The 27,767-nt window shown below is 46.5% G+C and overlaps 1 protein-coding gene across 1 annotated transcript in view; it reads left to right on the top strand.

Moving 5' to 3' along the window:
- The window catches only part of PALS1 (protein associated with LIN7 1, MAGUK p55 family member), a 502,940-nt gene that overhangs the window by 168,068 nt on the left and 307,105 nt on the right, over nt 1-27,767 (top strand). Inside the window, exon 3 of the mRNA XM_085627208.1 lies at nt 23,475-23,683. Within this exon, the coding sequence (XP_085483334.1) occupies nt 23,475-23,683 (209 nt within the window). The remainder of the gene's footprint in view (nt 1-23,474; nt 23,684-27,767) is intronic.

Below are 27,767 nucleotides of genomic sequence, written 5' to 3'. Positions count from 1 at the left end.
GAACTGAGATGCTATTAAGTCATCACTTAAGTGCTTTGTCTCTATTTTGACATTTGTAAGTACATGACCTTCTTAGACAGCATTTCCAACTCTGATCACAGATGGCGTCTCCTTATTATGATTTAAAAAAAAAAAAAAAATTAAGTGGCCTCTTTAATCTTGAGAAAACTAATTTGATCATCTAATTTAAAATATTGAATAATGGCAACAATCCCATCTCTCTCTCAAGGTGTCCTTATCAGTTCTAATTTTTTGAAATATACTTGCTGTAAGGAGTGGCCATGCTTGTAGCTACCTAGATGCATTTTACTTTTACTTAAAATGTGAGCATTAATCAACTAACACTGTGAGATGGAAAACATGGCAAAAGCAGTGGATAGATTTCAGCTGGTGAATGATATACAATGGAATCTGTGTTAATCTTAAAATACTCAACATTTGTGGTCTACTACTTGTTCATTAGGGAGAGAATAGCTGCCACAGTCTCAGGCAGGAAAACAACAGTGCGTAGCCCAGATGTTTGATTAAGGTGGGGAGAAGGACTTTAAGGTGCCCTGACGGTGATGCACAGACCGCTTCCTCCTCTTCTTTAGCGTTTCTGAGGCCCTCTCGTAGACTGAAGCCAGTTGAGCTCTCATCTCCCTATTTGAGGTGGAGAGAAGGAATGGGGACTTGTTTGACTGAGCCAGGGGAGACAAAAACTGAAGCTTCTGGGGCAGCTGGTCCGTGGAAGGGGGCGACAAGGAAAGTTCTGCACTGGTCTCCTTATTATGGGCACTAATGGAGCAGTTCTTGGTTGCAAACTGTCAAGAGTCAAATGTTGGTGAGTGTAGGATAGGTACAAAGCTAATTTTGGGCAGTGGTCAAAGAGGTGAGGATGAGATAGATCCTTGTACAACAGTTGAATCTTTTGCTGAAAGTTACGGCCTGTATTTCTTGTGAAATAACATGGGTTTCTTTTCTTTGGTTCTAGTGCCGATCTTTTCTTTTTTAATTTTATCTCTGTCCTCTCACTACTACACAGGACAGAGAGAACCTTGAGCAGCATGCCAGGGTAGAGGTGAGGCATGATATTCAACGTTAGCGGTTGCGCCCAACTCTTTTTCCCCAAAAAAAGTGTTGTTTTTGATGACTAGAAATATATTTATGACGATTCCTTACTTGGAATATGATGGACATATTATGTGTACATAGGGGCCACCGATAGTTGAGTAAGGCCTCGTTAGATTTCTAGTTCCAACAGTATAATTTGGAATGTGCACACAAATCTCCGCTGTATAGTTTTGTTCACTGAATTGGTGGATTTAATGAAGACATTACATATACTCTTTGTCAGGTAAACCACAAATGGATCCCTGATTATGTGGAAAGCCACAAAGACCACTGGTTTTGTATAAACCTTACTTATCTCATTTTTTTCTATACAAGCACATTATCAAGCAGAAGCTCCAATAATAGGTCCGGAAGAACGCCGCCACCCCTCTGTTATGGGTAAAGGGCTGGAACATGTCAACGTACCACTAACCTACCATCTCTTGACCCAAAAGCAGGTTGAATCCCCTCCTGCGGTGTCTTGGTTTTTAATCCTGGCCCAGGGATGCACCAGTAAAGATATTTGCATACCCTAGAGTTAGTTTTAGCTATCACTTTCTTTGTTTTTTGCTCTGCTGCCCTCATCACACCTAACTCATCCAAGGAATGTATTCTACCTCTTCCCAAAACATCCCTGAGCTTCTCCCTCTCAGAGAGGGAATTATAGCCCGCATTGTGACTAGGCTTCACGGTGCGAGGTGGTCACTCTATGGTGAAGCACGTCACCTTTGGCGGATGAGGAGAAGATCCAGGGGTTTCTTGTTGTGGTTGAGATAGTCTTATGAGGGGAGTCAACCACTGCTTGTCTTAAAATCTCATCTGGCACTTTTTTGTGTTTTGATTGCCATTATGAATATTCAGAGTCACTTGAAACCTCATTTACAACATTCCTCCACCAGTTTCAAATGTAACCTAAATACAATCCTTTATACTCCCAATCCATTACTTCCAAAATGTCTCCAAACTTTCCTGCTTTTCTGTTTCCAATCTTTATTTCGGCCGTTGGCCGTAAAAGATACACAATACACATGTACAATCACAGATAAATCATTTCATAAAAAGATAAAACCATTGGAATGCATGTGCTAAAAATGCTATACAAACTATACATAAAAAAAAAATAAAAAAATTTTTTAAGAGGGACCCAACGCCTTTAAAATACGGTTACGCGTATGCCAAACATTGGTAAGAAATTTTGTTAATGCGAAGACAGTTGGGCCAGAGACATCAGATTTTAAAATCCTGTACATTGGTGCATATTCCCTGCAGCCCATATTCCTTATCAGCGGGAGGAGCCAGTATTTTCTTGCTACCTTATAGGCTGGGCAGAAGAAAGCCACATGCAAGTCAGTTTCCTCCGTAGCATCACAAACCGGACACTGCTTTGTGGTGGGAGCCGATGACCAGGTGCTTGTAAAAGACCGGAAAGGCAGTGTGCCGTATCTCCATTGGAGAAACAGCTTTCGGGCCAGTACAGGGGAAATAGGATCCAGTACCTTCTCAAACCTATAGAGATCCTTGCTTTGCAGAAACACGGAGGATAAGGACCCTTCTGCCTGGGTAGCTTGGGCCCTGGCTAATTTGTGTTCGTGGTATACATTAGCCAGGGACTTTTTGGAGATATTTGGTGCGGCATTCGCCGGCTCAGTCCATAAATCAGGGAGCCCTAATTCCATGCAAGTGGCTAGGATGTTTTTGACCCAAGGGATATTAAGCACTTTTGGGTGATTCAGAAGTTCGACCAGTTCCGCCCGATATTCTGCAAGATCATTGCTACTCCACAGCCTGCGCCAGAAGGCTATGGGTCTCAGGCTTATTTCATCAGCTAACGGTCGTAAACCCAAATCAAGCCTCAGGGGGAGGAGCGGGGTGCTGGGCGGGAGTGCGGCTATCTGTCTTATAAACTTGTTTTCCGTTAGTGACAGACTCCGGCAAGATGTGTGACCCCATTTCCTGCTTTTGCAAACGCTTTACTTTTCATGACCCCTTGAATTGAATGGGCCCTGAATCTTGATACCTCCACACAAGTCTCCTACATCACTGCTCTTACCCATCTTAAAATCGTTGCAGCTGAAAAAACAGGAAACTACCAACTGCACTTCACCATTTGGTTTAAACTCCTTCAATCTCTTTTCATATTCTTTCCTACGTTTCACAGCACACAACTTTATATTTTCATCAGATCTTGAGTTAAAAATTAACTCCCTCATTATATTTGTCCTCTGCACTACCTGGAATAATATTGAATCTGGATTATATTACCTACTACTCTTCCGTGCATCGGAAACAATTCTGAAGCCTATTAAACAAAGCTTCCAACTTAATTGCTTTAAACTCAGAAACCTAGCAACTGCCCATACAACAAAGAAATGTTTTCAATATGCCACATATGAGCTGTATGGTGTGCCAGTTGGAGTCTTAAATTTCACCCTTTTCATAAACTTACACAACAAAGCACCCATCCATATGGATCTGACATTTATCAGAAGGCAGGGTGCTGGGTTTCATGTGAGAGGGTGCTCATGCATGAGCAGAGCCCCTCTGCAACTTTCAGAACCTTTATTCCGGGGTTGTTTGTGATGCAGCGAAACCATATACTCTTAAGTGCATTATAACCTCTCTGTAAATGCTAACTTTGGAATGGCTGCATGGAAACATGTCGTGTTTGGTGTCAAACACCTTGGGGAATCATACCTCCACACGAGTAACTGGTGTGGGAGGTATGATTCCACCCTACTAAGAGGGAGAAACATGGCACAATCGGTACACCCGGTACCAGCTTAACAGACCCTGGCATCACAAAATGGATGCTGCCAGCCACAGACACGAGTCTGCCCTCCTGCTGCTGGACGAACTCTGGCAGGGGAGGCCTGGACAATAGGTTTCCTGTCACAGGGAGGTGTAACCACCTCCCAGACAGTCCAAGAGTGCTTTGATGTCTGCACTGGGGGCACATTTAGTGTCTCTGTGCATAGTCCAGCTCAAACCAGTTGCAGGGGCACTCAGCCCCTGCTCTGGCGCGAAACTGGACAAAGGACATGGGTGTAGCCACCCCTCTGTCCTGACTCTCCCATAGGTGGGTCCCCAGAGTTTGTCCCACTCCTTCCTTGGGTATAAAGTAGGAACCCCTGACTACAGGACTTTAGATTTACCTGGACAAAACTCTGCTACAGAATCCCAGAACTTCTACTATCTACACGACGTTGGATGACCGAAGAATCTCCCTTGGAGTAAAGGAGTTACTCCCCTGCAAGGCAGGCACCAAAGACGCATCTGTCCGGTTTGCATCGACGCTGCTCCCGAAGGACACCGGCGATTTTGCAACACAGGAGGTGGGTTTCCAAGCTTCTCCGAGGCCGGTCCGTGCTCTCAGCAACTCTGAGATCCAAAGCCCTCATGGGAACCATGCACCGTGCGACCGTTTGCGGCAGCAGATGCTTCTTGGCGATCCCTGAGGCTGTGCTTTGGGCTACTTGGGATACCACTGAAGATTACTGGCCTACACTCCTCGAGTGACCCGTGGGCTGGTATCTAGTGATGCCTCTCGAGGTCCGTTCGTGATCCCTTGTCCATCGACTTTTGGGTCCCTGAGAAGGGTACTTTAACTTTCAATGTGCTTACCTGGTTGCTCCAGACGTGCCCTGACTCTCCATCGCTTGGGGAGTCCACAGGACCTTGCTGGTCCACACCAAAGCCATTTTTCTCTCACCGCGTGGGTTGCATTTGCCAAGGCTTGTTGGTCTCTAATCCGGAAACTGACCCCCCAGCACTCGACATTCTTCATGGGACAGTTTGCCTGCGGGCTGTGGTCGTCGTCGACGCCTCTTATCATTTAAAATTCCAACCGTGACTTTCCTATCGAATTGTACGGGGCTCGCGACTTTGTTCTCACACCGCACTTCCCCTGTGGGTCTCTTGTGTCACTGCCTTGGGTGGTTCCTTGGGGTCCCAGTGATTCTACGTGCTCTAGGCACTGTGTCTAGTCAAGTCGTGGTTCTTCTACTACTTTCTTAATATATGGTTTGGTCTCCCCCTGGGGCCCATTGTATATTGTGCTATTTACTGTATTATTGTGTGCCTTGCTCTCTAACTTCATAAAGAGGTTAGTAGAGAGTGTTTAGAACTATATACATATATTTTATATATATACCTTGTGTGGTTCTCCTTTCATTTAGTTATTTAAGAGGTTATAATCTGGTAAACCAAGCTGCTTTACACTCCTTCAAGTCTTAGCCTGAAGGCTGCTCTCCATAGCTACCACTAGGATAGCTTTCAATAAAGGTTGTCTTAAACCTAATCATCAATAAGGGTTGATTGGACTGGTGCAAGGTGCCCACTATAACTAGTGGACAGCAAATACCAGGCCAACTTCTCACAGTCCCCATATCCCCTTCTTATAGCTGTATCCTGCCCTAGTGAGACCTTTAAGCTATCCATACTCCACTGGGTTATTGGTTCACAAAATATGCTGACACAATCATCTGCATGCAGCTTGAGCAGAGCCATGGCTTCTTTCGAAAATGTATGCATGTTGCATTTATGTCCTAGTTATTTTCCAGTGTCAATTCCCTCAGCTTTTATGAATGATTTTCACTGTTATCAGATAAAAGACCATCAACTACAAAGGGACTGCCAATGACTGTTTATCTGCTCACCTTTGTACGCGTAAGGGATGTAATCCATAAAATCTCAATAAAAATTATTGGAAAACAAAAATCTAGTCCAAAATGAATTCATTCAAATCCAGCGCTTCCTTCTCATGATGAAAGTGCTCGAAGTCCTTCACCTTCTAATTATTCTTTAATTAATCCTTTGTGCTGCCTCTCCTTGTGCTCTGCAATAAATGCTTATCTTCATGGTGGTCTACCACCTTCCTTATAACACATGTAAGGACGTTGAGGCAATTTCCCTCTTAAGTCATTTCTAAACATTCTTTCTTACTATTGTAGATTTTTTACAAAACAAAAGAGAAAAAATAGACAAAAAACACATAGCTCACCTCTGCAGGGCAATAGGCCAGTAGTACATGTGCCACACATTATACAAAGCAATGAATCACTATTCCATTTTGTTAGGGGACGACCCCTCACCACCCCCCCAATTGCATTAGGCCCTGTGGAGTCCAATAACTCAAGGCACATCCATCGTAGCTGCTGGACTCGCTCCTACTTCTTTGGACAGCCCCTACTTTCGTAGACTTGCTTTTAGCCAGGGAGCACCAGTCCGTAGTTATCTCATTAGTCTTAACACTTTGTCCTTCCTCTTCCTCCTTAAAGGCCATAAGTCATCCTATCTTTTCCCTAAAGCTGACTACATTGCTTTTTAAAATTTAATTACGGTTTCCTTTTAGCACCATTTGCCTTATTATCCCCTCCTGTACCATTGCAAACGCCACTACGTCACTCCTTCCTGCTTTGGACATATTCTTGCTTATGCACTCCTGTGAGAAATTGTGTTATTGTTTGCGAAGAATGTGAGTCCTTCCCAGGTAATACATCAGCAACTTTCTATTTACTGAGAACCAAGCACCCCATTAGAGCGCTGAACTCACTCAGGATAGAGAAGCAGTGGAGATGATGTGGGTTAGTACATCCAGCTCGCTTATACACAGCAACACTCAGAAAATCATTGTCCAGGCTGTGTTGTTTCGCATATGTAACAAAAGTACTGTCTCTCTTGCCTTTTAATTTACAAATAGGCAGTTGGAAATACCTTTGGTGATCCCTGAAGAACAGTTGGCATCCTAGCAAGCCATAATCACAAAACACAGTCCTAAGCATATACCTCGACACAATATCATAGGGTGAAGTCATAAAATGGCATGTCTACTGGCTTTGTCAGGATGTCGCCACATTAGTAAAAGCAAAGATATAATAAGACACTTCTGGCTGCAGATTCCTTACCTTTAGAATTATCCCCAGGCATCAGACTGGATCTGGAATTTTTTCATGAGCAGTACCCCTACTCGCCGGTAGGTAATGACATTCAGCTCCGTGTGATTTCATCCGCGCCAGAAGTGTCATGGTGGCGCCTATAAAGGCATCACCCCAGCGTGCTGATGTCAGTCAGTTCTTTTCTTTCCGTGCCAGTCAGCACAGATCTGGAGAAGAGTTACACTCTGTCACTTTTTGACTGACCCTATTTTGACCTTTTGTCGAAGATTTTTTGAGACATTATCTCCTGGTGGGGCAGGGATGTACACTAGGAAGGCTGTTTTTAAGCCCTGTAATGCCTGTCACTGACAAATGTTGGTGACGGATCCACACCTCATCTGCCTTTGGTGTCTCGAGCGCGACCACGACACCAAGACCTTGAGGGAGCAGTCCCTCGAGTTCCTTGACGGTCTTTGACTTAGTCCCTGTCCTCGAAGTCTTCAGACGAGATAACCGCCGCATTCTATGCCTTGCTCTACTGTTGAGCCTGTGCCAGGGCTGTCTCCTCACCTCCCCTTGTTTCCTGGTGCCGGAGTGACACCCGCCCAACTCAGTGTGTTTTTTGAGGACATGCACCTCATATTTGGTACCTTCCAGCTGGGCGTTATTCTGGCGTTGAAGCCCCAGGTCCAGAATCTTCTCAAGTGTCTCTCCCATGTGCAGGGGTGTTTAAATGGGGTGGAAAATTCTGGAAGATAGGCACCTCTGCCCAATCCTAGGGTGCCACATCACTCCATCCTGCCCCAAACCTTGTACACAGCATTCTGGGATAGTTAAGAATGACGATTTGCGGAGGTCTAAAAAAATATTTTCCCCAGGTATTTAAGCCCTGTCCCCAACTAACACAACTATCTGGTCCCTTCACACCAAAACTTCAAAGGGATACCCCCTCTTGTCTTTAGCTTCAGAGGTCTGGCTTTCTGTCTTTGTTTCAATGGGCTTGGCCTTGCATTGTGTGGTTAATTATCACATGCAGATTCCCTCCCCCCAGAGCCTCTTCCTTACCCAGTAAATGGGCCAAGCACTGTCAAATAGTTCTTTTGTATGGGGAGGGAGGCCTTTTAATGTACGGCTGGTCAGCAGAGTAATTAACTTGACCCGGTAGGCCTGGAATCTGGTTATGGCTTAGCCAGGAAAATATGACAATTCTCGAAGTGCAGTAAGGACTACAGTTATCAAAAAAAGTGACAGTGGATTCGCACTCTGTGTACATGTTTAGCCTATGATTCATATCTGACTGGTATCTCTAGGGTACGTATGGCAAAACTGTTGTGGTAACACAGATTTCGTCCATACAGTATAATGCAGTGAGCACACAGCCTTTTCAATAAGCACTACAGATGTACACTATCGATGCCCACTCACATCAGAAGGCCTACACCAGGTCAGCACCGATCTTTGAAGGGTCTCTTCTGTGACAGGCTAGCCGTGCACATGTGACTCAGCTGGTTGGTAGTTTCAGACACTCCGCTTATACATGTGTGTAGCTAGCCCAGAGTCCCTTCCCCTAGCTACGCAGCACCAGCCTTATATTAAAAGGCAGACACAGGAAGTTACACCCTCCATCCATTTCCACAGAATTTACTAAGAGAGAGGCTCAGTTGGTGAGAGTCGCTCACCGTTAAAATCCAAAACTGGATAGGCCGTCAGCTTAAAATCCAGAGGGTGTAAATGGGCAGGCCACTTTCCTTACATCTCCTATAACCAATCTCTTTCGGTATCAGTGATAAGATGCTTTCGGTATCAGTGATAAGATGCTCTGAGAGTCTATTTTCTCCTTAAGAGATAATCTAATCTAAACAAACTTCCTACGTTAAGCGAACGTTTCATGCACTGTCACTACATTTCTCATAAAGCAGTACAGAGTGTTGTGATGTGTCACCAACAGCTGTTTCCTGTCTGCTTCACATACACAGTAGATTTGCTGCTGCTTTCCCTAAGTTATAGATAATGTTTTTCCCTCTACAAAATGGATCCCAAATAATTACAGTATTTGCAAATCTGCCCTCTCTCAAATCATAAGTAATGAGGCCAACTGACTCCTTACTCTGACCCTTACATTTTCTTTGATTCAAACCACCAGGCGTGCTCAAAATGCTGCCCAAGGTGCCCCTGTGGTAAGCCATCTTTGCTTCGAACGGTCTGCACGCGTGTCCCTCATTGTCTTTTTTATCATAAAACGTCATAAAAAGGAGAAATTACATTCTGCTTCTGAAGTTTCTAAGTTACAGTAGGGTATTCTTTTAAGCCATTGAGGTGTTTCAATGAGTTATGCATAATGCTAGCCTCCAGTCTTAACATAAATTTCCCTTACCGTTTCACATCCTAAGCATATATCATAAGTACCTATGAGGTACACTAACCCTCATTTTAAACCGTTCTGCCAGAAGTCCCTACATTTTTGATTGCACCTTCAGTTCTTCCAAATTTTTTTTTTTTTTGTGCTTATATGCCCGATTTTCCGTCTGGCCAAGGGACTTCATTACCAGGTGTAAACCATAAATACCAGTGATCAGTTATGTCTTCGTTGGGCTTTAAAGTCTCCTATTAATCAGTAAATATATTGGTGACTTCTGCTCCTCCGCTCACAAGATGACCCTCAGCATTTTTAATTGTTAAGCTGCATTTATAGACTTCTTTCCTAACACTCAGCCAGTGAATTGATCTAGTTGGCTTATCCCTTTGCTCAAAGACTTTTAATAATATGCCTTCATCCATAGTATTGTGATCATGTCCTTTATCTTGTTTTTCCATGGTACTTCATAGGCATTCATTTTTAGGTCTCGCCAGAGACAGTGCATGCGCTGTAGCTTGCGAGTACTGTTAACTTACATTTAAATGGGGCTTAGAGCCTGCCCATGACTTACTATGGGTTGGCTTCATCGTCCCTCTCATTTCCTTGCTTCTCATTTGCAGCACGAGCCGTTTTCACTTTCTTCATGTGTTTGTCTCTGTGGTGCAGCATGGAACATGGACCAAGTGATGGCTGATGTCTTTATTAGTGTCCTCCTGCTGCTCGTGCTCAGATTGAGGCGCTTTGATCCTGTTGCCACAAACTTCTTTAATGTTTAAAAGCTTCTGGGCAATACTGCACTAACTTATTTATGGTTTAAAAGCATGTTGTTTATTTACCCAATGCAATCTTCAATCCAGCGTTGCGTTTATATCCCCCAAGGCGACACAGAAGCCCCACTCTTATTTAATATTTAAAAGCATTTTCTTTCTTTCCAAAGTGCAATTTTACTTTTTTATTCAAGCATTTTTTGCAACTGCACGTTTTTCTCTGTTGTGCCTCTTCTCCGCATTAACACTGTAGCCAAGGAAAACTGTTCAAGACTGGCTATAGCATACTAGAGAATGACAGACCGTACCATATCAAACCCAAGCCATACTGTATAATAACATACCATATACAATACGATGCCGGGTCACATGACATGTACTACACGATACACTCATAGGTTATACCATACAGTGGCAGGCCATGCAATACAGTACCATGCCATACTATACAAAGACTGTCCATACCATACTATACTATGATTGTGCATAGCATACCATTCTATATAATCACAGGCTGTAAAATCCCTAAGGCTACTGGAATTATGCAGCATGGGGACCATATTATGTGGCAGGGTTTACTCAATTATGCAGCAATAAATGCAATTTATGCAGAATATGTCGGCACATTTTGTGATAGTTTCAGTTAATTATTTTTTCATTTTTACACACTTTGACACAACCTGGACAAAGATTTCACCTCATTAGTATTAGCGGAACACCAAAATTCCTCAATATGCAACTGAAAGGTGAACAGCGCCTTACACTGCGCAGCAACACTTGTTGCAACATTTTCAGTAAGTGTTAAAATCTGCTAATCATGCAGCAGATGGATTATTAAGCAAATGCGGTATAGTATGGCAAAAAATGCCATACTATACAATGATAAATTAAACCATATCTTAGTAGACAATGATTTTTTTTTAAAGTAAATTTTTATTGTAGTAATCAATCTCCAGAATCACAGTAAAATCAGAACAGCAGTTATACATCACTTGAACCATAACAATAATACCTGTAAATTCCGTTTCTAAAATAAGGCGTGTTTTCAGTGACCACATGTATGAATGAAGTACATTACCGGATCTGGACATAAACAACATATATCCTAAAAATATAGAGGTCTTAACTTTTCAACTAACCATCCACCCACCTCCCGCAGGTTGCGAAAGGCACATCCCCTACATGCCAGTTATCATGAGTTTGACTACTTCTCACAAACGCTACGGTTCCTCTACATGTCCGGGCTCCGAGTGGCTCCCATGCATTGGTGCCTCCCCCGGACCAGCTTGACCCATCTGTGCCCCCTCGGTTTCCTGCGAAGGAGTAACCCCTCCCGTCGGGATGTCTGATATCATAACATTCCAAGCCATCGCATCATCTTCCAACTTTCATCTCTCCTGACTCTCTTCATTCGAATTAACTTCGCTATCACCCACTCCCGTAGGCCCCTGGCCCATCTCTCCATCGTGGGGGTCATCGGACTCATCCATCTAGTTGTGATTTTCCGTTTGGCTAACCCCCAAGCGCCCAGTAAATATGGTAAACTAATCTACATCCTCCCGCCAAAGAGGAGATAGCCTGCAGTGTAGTCTAAAAAGGCGGCTCCTCCGGGAACACCGGCCACAGGTCACGAGCCACCTGCAGATATTTTGGCGTATTGAAGGTATTGTCCACTACCCAGCTCAAACGTGGAGTCCGCCTCCTCCCTAGTAAGGAACTGCTGAGCAGTATACAAGTCTCCCATCACGTGGCAGCCACCTTCCTTCCATTTATCAATTGACATAGTGTAACTTATCCGTTTGAATGGTACAACTGCCCATACCGGGGCATAAGGTGCCCTCCCAACCACAGTTTTTATTGCTACCTCCCAAGTCGTGGCTACATGCCGAATTATGTATGGAAGTCGATCAGGCACCCTCGACCCCAACATGAGAAGGTCAGGGAGGGAGATTCCCTGATGTGTACCTGCCAGCAACCGCTTTCCCCAATTATAGTGCTCATCCAACCAATGCACGAATGTTGGAGCTGCGCCGCCATATAATAAAGTCATAGTCTAGGCACCTCGAGCCCCCCTCCCCCCGCTCCCATGTCCTCTGTAATGTGTCCAGTTTTCTTTTGGTACCCCACAGCAATTCCACCAGTAGGCTGTCCAGATGTCGGAAATACCGCTGTGGTATTCGGTAAAGTGAATTTTGCATAACCTATAGACAGCGTGAAAGAATCACCATTTTGGTCAATGCAAGCTTTCCCATTCGAGAGAGCAGCAACTCACGCCAAAACGCAATCGATTTTTGGATACCCTGCACACACCTTCCTATATTTTGCTCCAGATAGTTATCTCCCTTATGCGCCAGCTTAATCCCTGGATGACGTACTTCGTCTCTAACCCAGGTCATGTCCACAGAGGGCAAGTCACTTTCCTCCATCTCGGCCAGACATCCTATAGGGAAGAGCTTAAATATTCCCTGGGTTGAGGCACAATCACAATACCTCCCCAAAGCCGGTCAGCGCCCTGCGAAGCACAGGGATCGAGTCTTGAGGGCGTCGAAAAAAGATCAGCATATCATTGGCGTACATGGACACCACGTGAGTGGTATCCCCCAGCTGGATCCCTCAGTTGTGCATCTTGGTGCTAAGGGTGATCGCCAGAGGCTCCATTGCAAGGGCGAATAGAAGTGGCGATAGTGGCCAGCCCTGTCGTGTACCCCTTTTAAGCTCAATGCTATCAGACACCTGATTACGCAAGCGCACCCTGGCCATTAGTCTAGTGTATAGCAATTTCATCCATCCGATATATTTCTCCCCAAGCCCCATCTTATTAAGGACTTCCCACATGTAGTCCCGTTCAACTGAGTCGAAAGCCTGCTGGATGTCCAGGAGACACAGGGCCCAACTCTCTTCCCACAGTTGTGGGGTGTGCCATACGTGTGCAGATCTGCACAAGTTATGTGTGATATTTTGTCCGAGAATAAAGCCGGCTTGGCGTGGGTGGACCATTCGGGCCACGCATGGCATGAGACGTGCTGCCAAAACGCTCCTCAGTATCTTTTCGTCGATCTTCAGTTGGCGAAATGGGCGTGTAGGAAGCCGGGAAGTGGGGCTCCCTGTCCGGCTTGGGGACCATAGACACTAGTGCCTCCATCATGGTGCCAGGAAGTTTCCCTTGGGCCAGAGCTTCCTTAAACACCTCCAAAAGGTAGTCGACCAGCACATTTTTTATAAAACTCCGCTGGGAGCCCATCACTCCCCGGACACTTCTCCGACTTCAGTTTCTTGATTGTCCTTAGTACCTCTTCTCTGGATATGGGTGCCCCCAAGGCTTTGGCCTCCTCCTCCCCCAGTGTCGGAAGCGTTATCCCTTCGAAGAAGTCCTGCAGCGCGTGCGTGCCCACCTGACTAACAGTTGTACATGCACACCGTAGGTGAGTCGCAAATTCTTTAAGAATTGCGTCTTGTGTGCGCACTACGTTACCATCACTTGTTCGAAGCTGCAGAATAGGTGCGTATTCTGTCTCCATCCTGAGCAATCGTGCCAGGAATGCTCCTGTCCTGTCCCCCTCCATATGTAATCTCTGTCTATAGGTGGTATACTTATTTCTCTAATCTGGCCCAGTCCTCAAGCAACTCCCTGTGGACCTGTGTCCATCTGTCCACATTCAAGGGTATCCTATAAAGAGTTTCATTCAGGGACTTTAATTGTGTTTCTAATAATGTGATATCTCTACTAAGCTGGTGTTGGACCCCGTATGTGGTCCGCATACAAATCCCTCTTATGACCACTTTCATGGCCTCCCACTCTGTGGATCTATTCGCTGTCGAACCCCAGTTTTCACTAAAGTAGTGTACCAAGGCATCCATCACTGTCTGTGCGTTTGGGGGGTCCATGAGAGCCTCGGCTCTAAGTCGCCATAGTGGAATGGCCGGTCGGCCTGACCCACCTCTCAGAGTTAACAACAACAGTGCATGGTCGGAGATATATTTAGTTTGGTAGAAAACATCCTCCGTTGTGGCAGAGAGGCCAGAGGAGAGGCAGCAGCGGTCAATTTGAGTAAATGTGTTAGCAGCAGGGGTATAGCAGGAGCAATCCCTTTTAGTTGGATTACATGCCCACCACTCATCCCTTAATTGCATGCCTTGCAATATAGTGGCTAACGATCTTGACTTGCAAGGCTTAGTATTCTTCCTTGGGGGTTCTCTATCCAATTCCGCATCAAAGATTCAGTTAAAGTCATCATAGAGAATAAGTTCCGCACCCATGTACGGTGTCGCCGCCTTCAGGACTGACGGGAAAAAATCGGGGCAGTCCGAGTCGGGCGCGCAAACATTAATGATGCAAATTTCCTTGCCTTCCCACCTCCCAAATACAATAACGTAGCGCCCCTCAGGGTACAAGACATGATGAAGGTGTTGGAATGGAACCCCCGGCGCCACCCACACCAGTAGCCCTAGGGCAGAGCCAGAGTACGAGGTAGCATAGTGCTGTCCTTGCCACCTTTTCCGAGTGCTCGCTATTGTGTTCCCCCTTATGTGTGTCTCCTGGAGTGCCCAATTGCTATTTTGTACCTCTTTAAAAATGTGTTCACTTTGCGGCGCCTATCAAGACCAGCCATACCCCGAACATTCCAAGTTAATATCTTCAACCTGCGCACTGACATATTGATGTGTGTGTGTATGCGCACCCGAAGCCCACCATCAGACCCCCTGGGGGTCTGACCCCCTGAACCGTCTGATGGTCTGGCATAATGTACCCCAACGCGACCCCTGAGTTTCCCCAACAAACCACAGCGAGCCCTCAGCTGAGCCGCTACACGGCACCCCTAGAGCGCCTTCGATGCTGTCCCAGGCCTATTCGCTGCAAGTTGTTTGCCGGGCGTGGGTCATCTCTCCCCGCTGCGCTCCCCGACTGGCGAACGCAGCTTGCTACCCTGGGCCGGGGATTTGCCGGAATCGCGGTAGGGAATGGCAGTCAACAGCCCCTCCGATCCGCCCCACCACTAGGCTGCGCCGCCGAGGTCGAGTCTCTCGCTGCTTCGCTGCGGGCTACACTGCCATAGGGCCTATTCGCTCTTAGTGTGCTGCGCTGAACTTTCACAGGACCTTTCACCCTGTGTGTTGGTGCTGATTCAAACTTGGTCGCGCTGCATTGGGAGTGCTTCGCTTGCCGCCATAATTCTCGGGCCCTCGGGGGAGAATCGCTGCTCTTCTTCCTGCCTCCCAGGACTGGACGTGCCTCGCGCTAGCTGTCCCCCAGTTGTGCACTTGCCTAAGCCAAGGCTTGGTGGGCGGAGCACCATCGTCTGACGACCAGACAGCTGGTGCCAGGCGATATACGCCGCCACAAGGCTTCGTCGCAAGATGGCGGGTCTCGCTCTGTTCTGTTTGCAGCCTGATGATGTGCCGGTCCTCTACCCAGATGGGGTGTCTACTGCTCCCAGGGCACTGCCCATCCGGCGGTGCAATCCGCCTCTTACAGGCCGCTGTTGAGCGAGAATTGGGGTGTTTTCTGGCCGCCTCAGCGTCGGGCAGCTCCTGGGCGGAGCCGTGACTCAGCCGGGCCGCTCATACTTCGCTGCGTTTCCGTGGTCGCGGGCGAGAGATTCTACCGCCACCCAGACCGGCTACCGTCTCCGCTGCAGTCTCTTTGTGTGGGCTCACTGCGATAGGAGTCTGCCCGCTATATTCGGCGAAACGCCGGTGCTTTACGGGGTCACCAGCAGGAGCGGTGGAGCCGCACGTCCTAACAGTTTGCCATCTTGGCCATGCCCCTTCAGTTTTATTTTAGAGAGAAATCCTAGTTCCTCCTCTGTGGGTAACTTTATTCATTTCAGGGGGAGACACGAGGTGCCATCACATCGAAGCGGGAATACAAATCCTTTTTTAGCGAAACCCAAATGCAATTACACTTGGCTTGTAAGCAAATATTCCGGAACGCTGAAACAAAGCGTGCATTGGAAAAACAAATGCAAATTACAAAGCAAATTAAAGCACAAACAAAATGGCATCGGCTTGTCCACATGGGACGTCCTAAAAGTGGACAAAGCGGTTACCACAAATGCCGTTTTCCAATCACGCGTCAGCGTTCACCATAAACGATGACGCGCACCAATTACGAACGAGGGCGTGGCTTTAAGTCAAGTCAGAATCTGTATCGATTCCAAAAGGCACTCGCATGGCGAGTGTAGCGCATGCGCGCTGCTAATGCCAGGCGAGACCTAATAAAGGAAGTCGAAGGAAAATATAGGTATTGAGGAAACAAAGGCGACAAAGGCCTGTGAGAATCGTTGTTGCATTTTTCAGCGATGCCACTAAGATACACCAACGAACTAATCAACAAATATTCTAACAAGTGTACGTAAAATTTTATAAAATATAAAAATTAAATCAGTAACGTAATAACTAAAGAAGAGATGGGTAGGATAACAAAATAAATTTGAATCATATGGAACACCTGCCTAGCTCCTATCCTCTCATACAGGCACAGATGGATGAGTACGTGGACAGAACTTCACGTAGCAATAGATGACAGGAGCCCCAGAAACCACGAGCCACACACACACATGAAGGAACAAGTCCTAGACATACAAATGTAATCAACAGAGTAGAAAATTGTAAAAATGATGGCACTCCTATTCCTATGCTTTAAACTCTACTAGAAAACCAGACATTTGAGGGAGAAGATTCATAGTGTCACCAGTGTTGTAGGGTGCTCCATATGAAGGAGCAGCTCTCCACCTAAACTTGTGAACTACTCTGAGTTCTTTGCTTCCTATTTTGCATAATTTATTTGCCACTCTAAGCCTGAAAGGGTATTGCGAACACACACAGACTCATGCTCTCTCTGCCTTTTATAAAGATATAACTATGTACAATATGTATGTGTATGTATTTGTGAATACATATCAAGCATTTCCTCCATCTCTCAAAATGCAGAAACTAGATACTATGGGAAGATCACGAAATGCCAAGAGCATCCTTTTTTCGGCTTTGACTTTCAGGGGGCAATGGGGTCAAACAATCAAGACTTACTCTAGAAGAGTGGTGTAGGGTAAAACTGTCTGTTAATCACAATGTGAAAGAGGAGTGAGGTGCGCAGACGACCCAAAACCCTTCATAAGGGATGTGCCTAGGACATGCTTCTAGGCCACAATCTTTGTCCAACTGGTGCTCTCTGGCCAGGCCACGCGTTGGCCAGCTAGAATTGGTTACATTTTACCCCCTTACAAAAACAAAGTGCCACAGCTAGAGACCGTACTTGGCTGCTGCATCAATTACAACAGGATAGGGGAACCTAAGTCTGGAGACCGCTAACTAAGGCTACCTCTAACCCGATGGAGAAACCAAAAACTTTAGGCACTACATGTATACAAGAGGTAATCCCATTGTGGGTATCTCAATTCATGTTATCCAAGCACATGTAAGCGCAATCCACGTACAAAAAGGAGGACTGAGAGGGCACAGTCCTAACACACTAAACAGACTTGCCAAGGAGTTTACCTAGTGGGGTCAGGTTAGAAAAGGTTGTAGCCCACTGCTAGAATCAGTTCTCACCAACCGTTAGTAGTATGCAATTGGTTGGTAGTCATCCATGCCAAAAGAAGTTACTGCTTTGAGAGGACCCCTAACCGTCTAGTAGAGGGGTTCTCCAAAGTCTCTCCTGGAGGGCTGGATCCATGCCAGATTTTTGGCTTATCCTCAGATAAATGTAGTTATTTTAAAATCTGGCATGGATCCGACACTCCAGGACCGACTTTGAAAAACCCTGATCTAATACCTTGTTGTTTACGAACACATATCACACAGAGTACTGGTCAGGGAATTTGTGAATCTGGTCTACTGCTTTGGAAACAACGTGGGTCTGCTAAAACAACAAAATGAGAAGGTTGTCACACATGAAGTGACTTACAGCTGTACACTCACCGACAAGAGTCTGACAGCATGACTAAATTGCGCTTAGACCCATTTAACCCTCACTGCATCCCAAATACGGTGTCCCAAGATCCTGTATGTGATAAGCTCAGGATATTGTGCTTTGCATATGGAGGTTCCCTGGACAAAGTTCTCCTTGGAAAAAAGTCTCTTGAACCATTCTTCCATTGCAAACTCCCTTAACTCCCTGGAGCTTTATCCAGTTACACTGACACCACAACTAACGAGGAGACACTGCAAGAGCACTCTATGGATGCGCTGTAAATTGCCAATTTGAGAGGCTTGGAGCACAACACTGCCACCCTCTTAACCTACCGGGTCACTATTGCACAGTGGCACTGACTGGAATCCAAGTTTCGGACACCCACTGGGTGCGAAGGAGAAAAAGAGAAACGGCGAGAGACGGAGTCAGTCCGATAGGAACAGAGAGACCGCAAAGGAGAGAGTCGTGTACATCTTCATAAAATAGAGGGAAGAGATACCTTCATTTCGACTGAGGCGAGGGAGATATAGAGCACATTTTGTAATGAGCTAAGAACGCAATGCTGTTCTCCGTGGATACAAACAGTGAATGGAATGAAAATCAGTCACAGGAGTTTGCAACGTTTATAGTAAAGAATAGTGTTCAACGTACCTTGCTCCATGCTGTCACAGGATAACTTTGGTATCAGTATCTACTTTAGTTCATCTAATGGTGGCCATTGTATTTTCCCATTGTTGCTTACATTGTTTAAAATAAACCTCTGCATATCTACAGTCCACAGTTTTATGGAGAGCAGATCTGTTGGGAATTCTGTTAGCGGTCAGGTTTATTTTATAACGGAGAGGGGATGCAGACAAATAGTTAAAGGACGGCAAGCAACCTCAATCAACATATCTTCTCCTACTCCGTCACCACCTCCTCCTTGTATCTCTCTAATCGCTCTGGCTGTCTGACGGTAATATTCCGTTCTTGTATGGGCCTCCTGCTTAGGTATATCGCCTTCTTCCCTTAGCCGCCTCCTCTCTAGCTGCGCTACTTTCACTCCCACCCCTTACCCAGACTACCCCATCCCTGCCTCACAGTTAAATGCTTGGTCATGAACTCTACATGACCGTTGCTGGTGGTCCCGGGTCACGAGGGATACGATATCAATAGACAAGAATTACCAACTATTAGAAGACACTACATAGATGTAATCTGACTTAGAGGACCCCTCACCCCTTCCTGCTTGACTGTCCATCGACACAACTCTGCCCCTCAGCGTTCCTCTGAGCCCAAGCCCCACCCTGGCGAACCATTATAAGATTGTTTTATTTGTTCATTAATGGCAGACCCTTTTAGTATGTTGTTAGTAGACGTTAATTAGATAGTATATGTCTTATTGGCGCTTTTCCAATTACTCTCTTGCTTTCTTTTGCGAAGCCCCTCTGTTGGGGTACTGAAGCAACTGTGCATTGATTTCCACTACATCTACTGTCGGCGTCCACGCTGTGTATTATCGCATTGTTTACGATAGATCATGCTAATGTACAGAGTTAGTGATTTAAATCGTAAACTAGCAACAATGGTGCAGTAGTGTGGGCAGGCAATCATAATGATATATGGTTTACTGCTTGTTGATGCTACATGTGAGCACTATGACACATTATGATTATGCTCTTGTAACGTACAGTGTTGGTTTGCATAGTGATCTAATGAGGTTGTTATATGCGGATTTACATGTTGCTCTTGATAATTCTGTATTGTCATGTAAAGTGTAAGAGGAAAACTTAAGAAAAGACCAATAAAGATATATATTTTTTTGTAATGAACTCTACATGACCGCCAGATTTACAAGTGCTTTCTCAGTGTCATTATTCACTTTTCTTTGTACAAGAAGGCTGTGGCAATACTTCTTGAAATTTAAACATACCTAATCAATTGAACATGGACGCTGTGAACTTCTTGAATAGTCCAGTGTCTATTCCAGTAGTTCCCACTCCCTCATCCTCCTGGTAGAAAGCCTAAGGCTGTAACTTGACGCTCTTTGTAAACCACTTGAGATCCTCTTTCTTATGCAGCTAATTTTAACCCTCGTACCTTTGTTCGGAAATACTAAAAATAAGCACTGGTTCAACTGTTGGGCTTCTCCAGTTCTTCTACTGGATTGTCTTACTCTTCCTTGAGTTGTGCAAACCCGCGTTGTCTGGTCATCCCTACATGTGCTCTGATACCACATAGTAAGCCAGTTCACCAAAATATGTTGCACAGGCATTCTTTTTAAACTGCCCTTCTTTGGTTGTAGAGGGAGGCATATGGTGAACAGTGGAGTACTTCACTAATCCCTGTTACAATTAAAGGCATTGAAAGGTAAAATCAATGGTCTAAACAAGATATGAGAGTAACCCGTATGAGATGTTCACAATCACTCTGCGCCCAAGTGCCCTGGTGCACACCTGGAAAAGAATTCTTATTCTCAGAATGACATCAGCTAACAATCCAAGATCAGGATCACAACCAGTGAAGAAATCTACCAATGCTACCGTCTACAGCGTCTCATAAACCTTTGACTTCTCTGGGCCACCAGCAAATTACAAACTGATGCCAGGGACCAATGCCTAAGCAATTTCTGCGATTTGAACAGCAAAACGATACACAAAAATACACAAACAAGCATACTTCACATACAGAAATGAGGATATTCTGTTTAATTCACAAGCAAAAATAATTCATACTTAATTATAATGGGAAGGGTGGAGCTCTTCCAAATCTGGTTTTATTTCTAAAAGACGAAGGAGAAAAAAACATGGGTCTTCAGCCTTTTATGAGCAATGAGCAACATTTTTATGGCTCTAAAAATTGTGAGCAACATCCAAACGATAATGGAAAATATCAGCTCTAATTGGTCGGTAAAATCATTGACGCATGATTTAGAGCTGCAAAGAGTTGAATATGTATGAATATAACGTTTCAGCAATTATACATTTTATTTACTACCCCTGACAAGGTGTTGAACCATTTTGTGTGAGTGCCATGCTACTCCTGAACCCAGGGTTAGAGGTATATAGGTAGTACATTAGTAATAGACGTCTCCTTTTCCTGCGCTTGAGATCTCATGCCTTTATTTTAGATTTTGAATAGGACATAGGTTAATGGAAGTGGATTAGTAAAAGGGGGAATGTGAGATGGTAATGGGAGTGGTGGACATGTACGCTTGTTAGTTGGATGACATGGATAGAAATAGAAATTCTGTTTGAAAGGATGTTGGGGAGTCCATTGTAGTCAGAAAGGTTTAGTGGGAGTCAGGCAGAGGTGTACTTAAGAGAAAAAAAATAATGTTTATATATATATATATATATATATATATATATATATATATATATATATATATATATATATATATATATATATATATACATATACATATACATACAAACACATCTAAATACAAAGATTACTTAACTACCCTAGAGTCGGTCAGGCCCTAGAGAACTGGCATGACAGTGGATGACTTGAAAAATGGACAGTAACGGCTTAAAATTCTTTTACAACCTGGCCAGCATGTTCCTTCCTGTGAAAAGGCTTTTTGGAGATTGTTAATGCAATGAATATGGAACACTCTTTGTAAGGAGGCAGGGATGGTCACTTCTGTGCCTAGGGATCCTTCTTTCTGTAAAAACAATATGAGACTTGACACCTAGTGATGCATAGGTGTCATTTTGCCAAAAAATAAGAATTTCCATGTTGTAAAAATGGCACGTGGATTAAGCTGGTGGTGCCAGGTGAACCTAAGTGAGTACTTTGGGTGTCCTCTACTAAGATACTTACAGCACAGATTAACTTACAGGTTGTAAAATGCCTTGGGATGAAAGTCACATTAGTAGTCATTGGTTGATCAATGTGAGGTCATATGTTGTTTACATCATGTATGCATGTGTGCTTTTTGTGATCCTCGTGGTGAGTTAGGCAAGCCTAAATATACACCAGGGAGTCTGAAAAGTGTTTTGTAGCTGGTGGCTGATTTTTGTCACACTAGAAATTGCCCCTCATCAGCGGTACTAATTTGCACATTTGTGGGGTGGGTTAATGTGGAGTTGTTCAAACATGTCGTAGGAGTGTGTTTAGTTGATTTCTCAGCCTGAGATTGCGTATTTTTCATTTTGTTAACATGCCCGGACCAAAATGATCTGGCGTACCGCAGTCACAAGTGACATGCGCACATCTGCTCTTTTAGACTAAGCTAAGAGGACATAGGATGTTCCTGCCACTAAAACAAATGGGTATGTGCAAGCCGTGGTAGAAAGGTGTGTGCTGTGAGCCCCCGTGCCCCCACCATCCCTTTCCCTCACAACCCACACTGCTCAACATCAGCTTTGATGTTTGAGAGAGAGCTAGGTTGTAAAGGAAAAAGATGCAGTGTATGCATCACCTCCATATCGCCTTCATCCCCCGTTACATCCCAGAACCAATGCTGAGTACCAGGCAATGGAGTTGGTAGGGTGGACTTATCCCACTCATACCCTTTCCAACTCCTCGGGTGGGAGGAGAGAAGCCCACCACTGGCGGATGGATTTCTTAGGGCCTGCCAACGTGAAAGGAGGTAGAAGGTCGTAAGGGAGATGTGCTATAAACTGTCTCCTCTGCACTATTGCGTTAAATAAATTGCTTGCGTAATGACCCATGGAGACCATTCAACTGTGTACATACTGTCTTGTATGTTTTACCTTTGCACAAGCGAGCAATGTAATGCTTTACATGCCTCTGCACTTCCTTCGTATGGTGTTTAACATGGCATGTGCATGTACAACGGTGCAGAGCATCAGTGTGATGAAATGAAGGTTAGCAGCTAACTACAGCCCTCTAAATTGTGGATGTTAGAGAACAGATTGCTACGCTGTTTAAAGGTTTTTTTTTTTAAAGAATGAGTCTGTCGATCTTTGTGGGCTTTTAACCAGTGACCTGCAGCTTCCGCCCCCCTCTCCCCCCCCCCCCCCCTACAACCTTGCCTCCCTCAATTCGCCTCCAGTTCACATCGAGCCCTTAAAAGCCTGGACTTTTTATTGTATCGTCGCTGTACTTTTTTGTGTAAATGGCCCCTTAAAGTACGCCGTCAATCTCTCTTCATTTCCGTTCAGTAAAACTAACGACGTTTGCTTCGCAATTAATTTAAGTGAGTTAGTCACGGGTGGCGATTATTATTTTCCAGAGCAGAGCGTTTTTTTTTTGTTTTTCCATAGAGCGACGGAATGTGAGGAATGCGCGTCTGCTGTGATTGTGAACTTGTTTGAAAAGGTGCTAAACTTTTCGTCCTCCTGTCCTTCTTCCTGAAGGGTGCTGCACTGTGGGATTTTTGGTCAGGCTGACCGCAGTCGATGTAATAATGTGTGCCATCACGCTTCCTGCAGGGATGAACTTGCTGCAGCTGGAAGCGCTCCAGAAAGCATGAATGTTTTGTATGATCCCGGCTGAGTGTCTCTTCCTCTTGTGTCTCCTCCCAGAGGTGGAAGAGCTGCTGTCCTCCCTGAAGCACGTCCAGCACACGCTGCTGGACCCCCAGAGCCAGGAGGACATCGCTCTGCTGTTGCAGCTCGCCCACAACGCCGACTTCCAGAACGCCTTCAGGATCCACAATGCGGTGGCCGTGCACATGAACAGGACCAGCCCCCCGTACCCGCTGCTGGCCAACGCCCAGGAGCTGACGCAGGAGGTGGGTCTCAGTGCGTGTGAGACTACCGCGTGAGGCGTGACGCTCGCCACTGCTATGGGCCGGGCGTGACGAGTTTGTGAAAGTGGTATATTGCTTGAAGGCTATTAAAAAACGTGTGTGTGTGTGTGTGTGTGTGTATGTATATTTTTATATATGTATATGTTTATATTTTTTTCATGAAGTGTCATTTATTTTAAGTGATTTATATTGTGCCTCATGCTGCTTTATGTGGTCATATCATTTATGGATAGATCTGTACACTGAAACACATTTGATATATACATATGTGTTTATAGCAGGGGTGCGGTGAACCCTTCCCTTTAGCAATTACAGCGGGATGAGGGGGGCGCATTTATGGGCCACTTCTATTGGCAACTGGCCAGAAAAAACGTTAATAGTATAGCCTTATAGCCCGCAGTAGCGGGCTATACCGGCTATTAACCGCTTAAGCGTTAAAGGCCCAAGCCAAAGGCCAGGGACTTGAACATGGGAGCGGGACTTTAATAGCCAGTATAGCCCAGCTACGAAGGGCTATTAGAACATTCTGCCACTAGAGGGCAGAATAATCCAACAAATAAAACAAAGGCCTCTCGGAGTTCGAGGGGTTTAAATTCCCTCGGGCTCCGAGAGGCCTTTGAAAACAACATTGGAATGTTGCTTTGTGGGCCTTTAGCGGCCCGTAGAAGCATGGAGCACTCCATTGTCTTCAATGGAGCTCCCAACATTCTAATGTTCTAATTGACAGTATGAGAACAGTTGGTTAATAGAAAAGTGAGAGAAGGATGGAAGGTTAAAGGGAAGGAGCAGTGAAAGGTCGTAAGGGCTATAGGAAGAATAGATGAGTGAATGGGTAGGCGGATGAATGGATGGGCTGAAGGATGTCAGAGCATAGGAATATGGGGATATATGGATGGCTTTACTGATGGATGAGTAAGTTAAAGAATGGCAGTATTGTATGTATGTGAATCGGATGCATGCATAGATGAAGGATGTGTGGATGGATGGAATGGTGAAAGATGGAATGGTGAAAGATGGAATGGTGAAAGATGGAATGGTGAAAGATGGAATGGTGAAAGATGGAATGATTGAAAGAATGAATGCATGACAGAAGGTTAAGTAGAAATGGTAGATATCAGCTGGCGGGTGGAAGGGTGAAAGTATGAATGGATAGATGCTTGGTGAAAGACAAGGGCACCCTTCTAGGGAGGGTCGGGCTCACTTGTTTCACTTGCTTCATGACATCAAAGTGGGGGTATTTTAATTTTCTGGCTACTACCTTGGTAAATAGTAAATGACAACAACAAGCTGGGGTTGATGCGGAGGTGTTTAAAGAACGTTGCAGGCACTAAAAATTTCACTACTTAGAGCACCGGCAGAAAGATTTTGGCCATTGTTACTGGCCGGCCTAAAGTCTTATCATGGAAGCAAGGGTACATTAAACACTCAGTTAAAATAGATGTTGGGAGTTCTGTACAGAGTTTTGTGATATCAATTTTCAATTGAGGAACCTCTTGACTTACAAGTTTGCGTTCAGATGAAAGTGCCCGAGCAAGTTTACCAGTTACGTATCCATTTGTGGTATACTGTGTAGTGCATTCTCTTTTAGGTGCCGACTGAACCTCTAAATGCTTTGTGGGCTTAGCAGAAAAGCTTAAGGCCCCGAAGTTGAAAATATCTGTAAAATAACATGGATATGGCTGGGCCGGTATTAACATGACCGTGACCATTTCTGCCGTCTTTGGAACAAGTCATGGTGATTTTGTGGAATAGCTGGTTACAAACATTGTTTTTAAGTCTCACCTTCTTTGAGACCTTTTGGTTTTTAATAGTGGGGTTAGAGGCCGCTCATTGTTTACGATTGGTTGGCTTCATCGTCATTTTCATTACCTTGATGCTTAGTGGTCAGCTGCTGTAGGCTTCTTTTCGCTTTGTGTTTGTACCTTCCAGGAGCATGACCTTGTTACTCCTGTCCTTCCACTGCTCTTTTTTTTTCTTTTTCAAGAGCTACGTTTTTTTGGTGTTCAAGCAGCCTACGAGAGTGCCTCTTTTTGTGCTGTCTCCCTCACTTACTTAACCCTCTTTGTATTCCTTCCTCTGCTGTCCATCCTTTGTCTAGCTGCTTGCCCTTTGCCCTTCCCTCCCGCCCTCAGTTGTCATCTGCTTGCCCCATCCCCTCCCTCCCGCCTTCAGTCGTCATCTGCTTGCCCCATACCCTCGCTCCCATCCTCAGTCTTCTGCTTGCCCCATCCCCTCCATCCAGCCCTCAGTAATCTGCTTGGCCCACCCCCTCTCTCCTGCCCTCAGTCATCTGATTGCCCTATCCCCTCCCTTCTTTTCACCCTCATTGGTCCTCTCCGTGCTCCATCCCTGTCCTCCTGCCCTCAGTGGTCTTCAGCTTGTCCCATCCCCTCTCTCCCTTCCTCAATGGTCATTAGCTTGTCCCATTACCTCCCACCCTCTATTTTCATAAACTTGCCCCTGCTCTATGTTGTTATCAGCTTGCCCCAGCCCCTCTCTGAAGTCTGTGTGCATGCTCCTAGTCCCTCCCACCCTCGGCCTTCGGTGCAGCCCCTCCCTCCCACCCTCTGCCGTCGGTACAGCCCCTCCCTCCCACCCTCTGCCGTCGGTACAGCCCCTCCCTCCCACCCTCTGCCGTCGGTACAGCCCCTCCCTCCCACCCTCTGCCGTCGGTGCAGCCCCTCCCTCCCACCCTCTGCCGTCGGTGCAGCCCCTCCCTCCCACCCTCTGCCGTCGGTGCAGCCCCTCCCTCCCACCCTCTGCCGTCGGTGCAGCCCCTCCCTCCCACCCTCTGCCGTCGGTGCAGCCCCTCCCTCCCACCCTCTGCCGTCGGTGCAGCCCCTCCCTCCCACCTTCTGCCGTCGGTGCAGCCCCTCCCTCCCCACCCTCTGCTGTCGGTACAGCCCCTCCCTCCCACCCTCTGCTGTCGGTACAGCCCCTCCCTCCCACCCTCTGCTGTCGGTACAGCCCCTCCCTCCCACCCTCTGCTGTCGGTACAGCCCCTCCCTCCCACCCTCTACTGTCGGTACAGCCCCTCCCTCCCACCCTCTACTGTCGGTACAGCCCCTCCCTCCCACCCTCTACTGTCGGTACAGCCCCTCCCTCCCACCCTCTCCCGTCGGTGCAGCCCCTCCCTCCCACCCTCTCCCGTCGGTGCAGCCCCTCCCTCCCACCCTCTCCCGTCGGTGCAGCCCCTCCCTCCCACCCTCTCCCGTCGGTGCAGCCCCTCCCTCCCACCCTCTCCCGTCGGTGCAGCCCCTCCCTCCCACCCTCTCCCGTCGGTGCAGCCCCTCCCTCCCTCCCACCCTCTCCCGTCGGTGCAGCCCCTCCCTCCCTCCCACCCTCTCCCGTCTGTGCAGCCCCTCCCTCCCTCCCACCCTCTCCCGTCTGTGCAGCCCCTCCCTCCCTCCCACCCTCTCCCGTCTGTGCAGCCCCTCCCTCCCACCCTCTCCCGTCTGTGCAGCCCCTCCCTCCCACCCTCTCCCGTCTGTGCAGTCCCTCCCTCCCACCCTCTCCCGTCTGTGCAGTCCCTCCCTCCCACCCTCTCCCGTCGGTGCAGCCCCTGTTCTCCCACCCTCTACCGTCAGTGCACCATCTCCCTCCCACCCTCTGCAGTCTGTGCACCATCTCCCTCCCACCCTCTGCTGTCGATACCTCCCCCACCCTCTCGCCCTCTGCTGTCAATACATCCCCTCCCTCTCGCCCTCTGCTTTTAATACCTCCCCTCCCTCTGCTGTCGATACCTCCCCTCCCTCTCACCCTCTGCTGTCGATACCTCCCCCTCCCTCTCGCCCTCTGCTGTCGATACCTCCCCTTCGCCCTCTGCTGTCGATACCTCCCCCTCGCCCTCTGCTGTCGATACCTCCCTCCTCCCTCTCGCCCTCTGCTGTCGGTACAGCCCTTCACTCCTGCCCTCTGCTGTCAGTACAGCCCTTCACACCCGCCCTCTGCTGTCTGTACAACCCATCCCTCCCGCCCTCTGCTGTCTGTACAACCTATCCCTCCCGCCCTATGCTGTCGGTACAGCCCTTCCCTCCCGTCCTCTGCTGTCGGTACAGCCCCTCCC

This window comes from Triturus cristatus, chromosome 9 (genome assembly GCF_964204655.1).
Source record: "Triturus cristatus chromosome 9, aTriCri1.1, whole genome shotgun sequence".
Taxonomy (NCBI): domain Eukaryota; kingdom Metazoa; phylum Chordata; class Amphibia; order Caudata; family Salamandridae; genus Triturus; species Triturus cristatus.
Note: the sequence above shows the minus strand (reverse complement) of the source record. Positions and strands in the feature narration are given on the sequence as shown.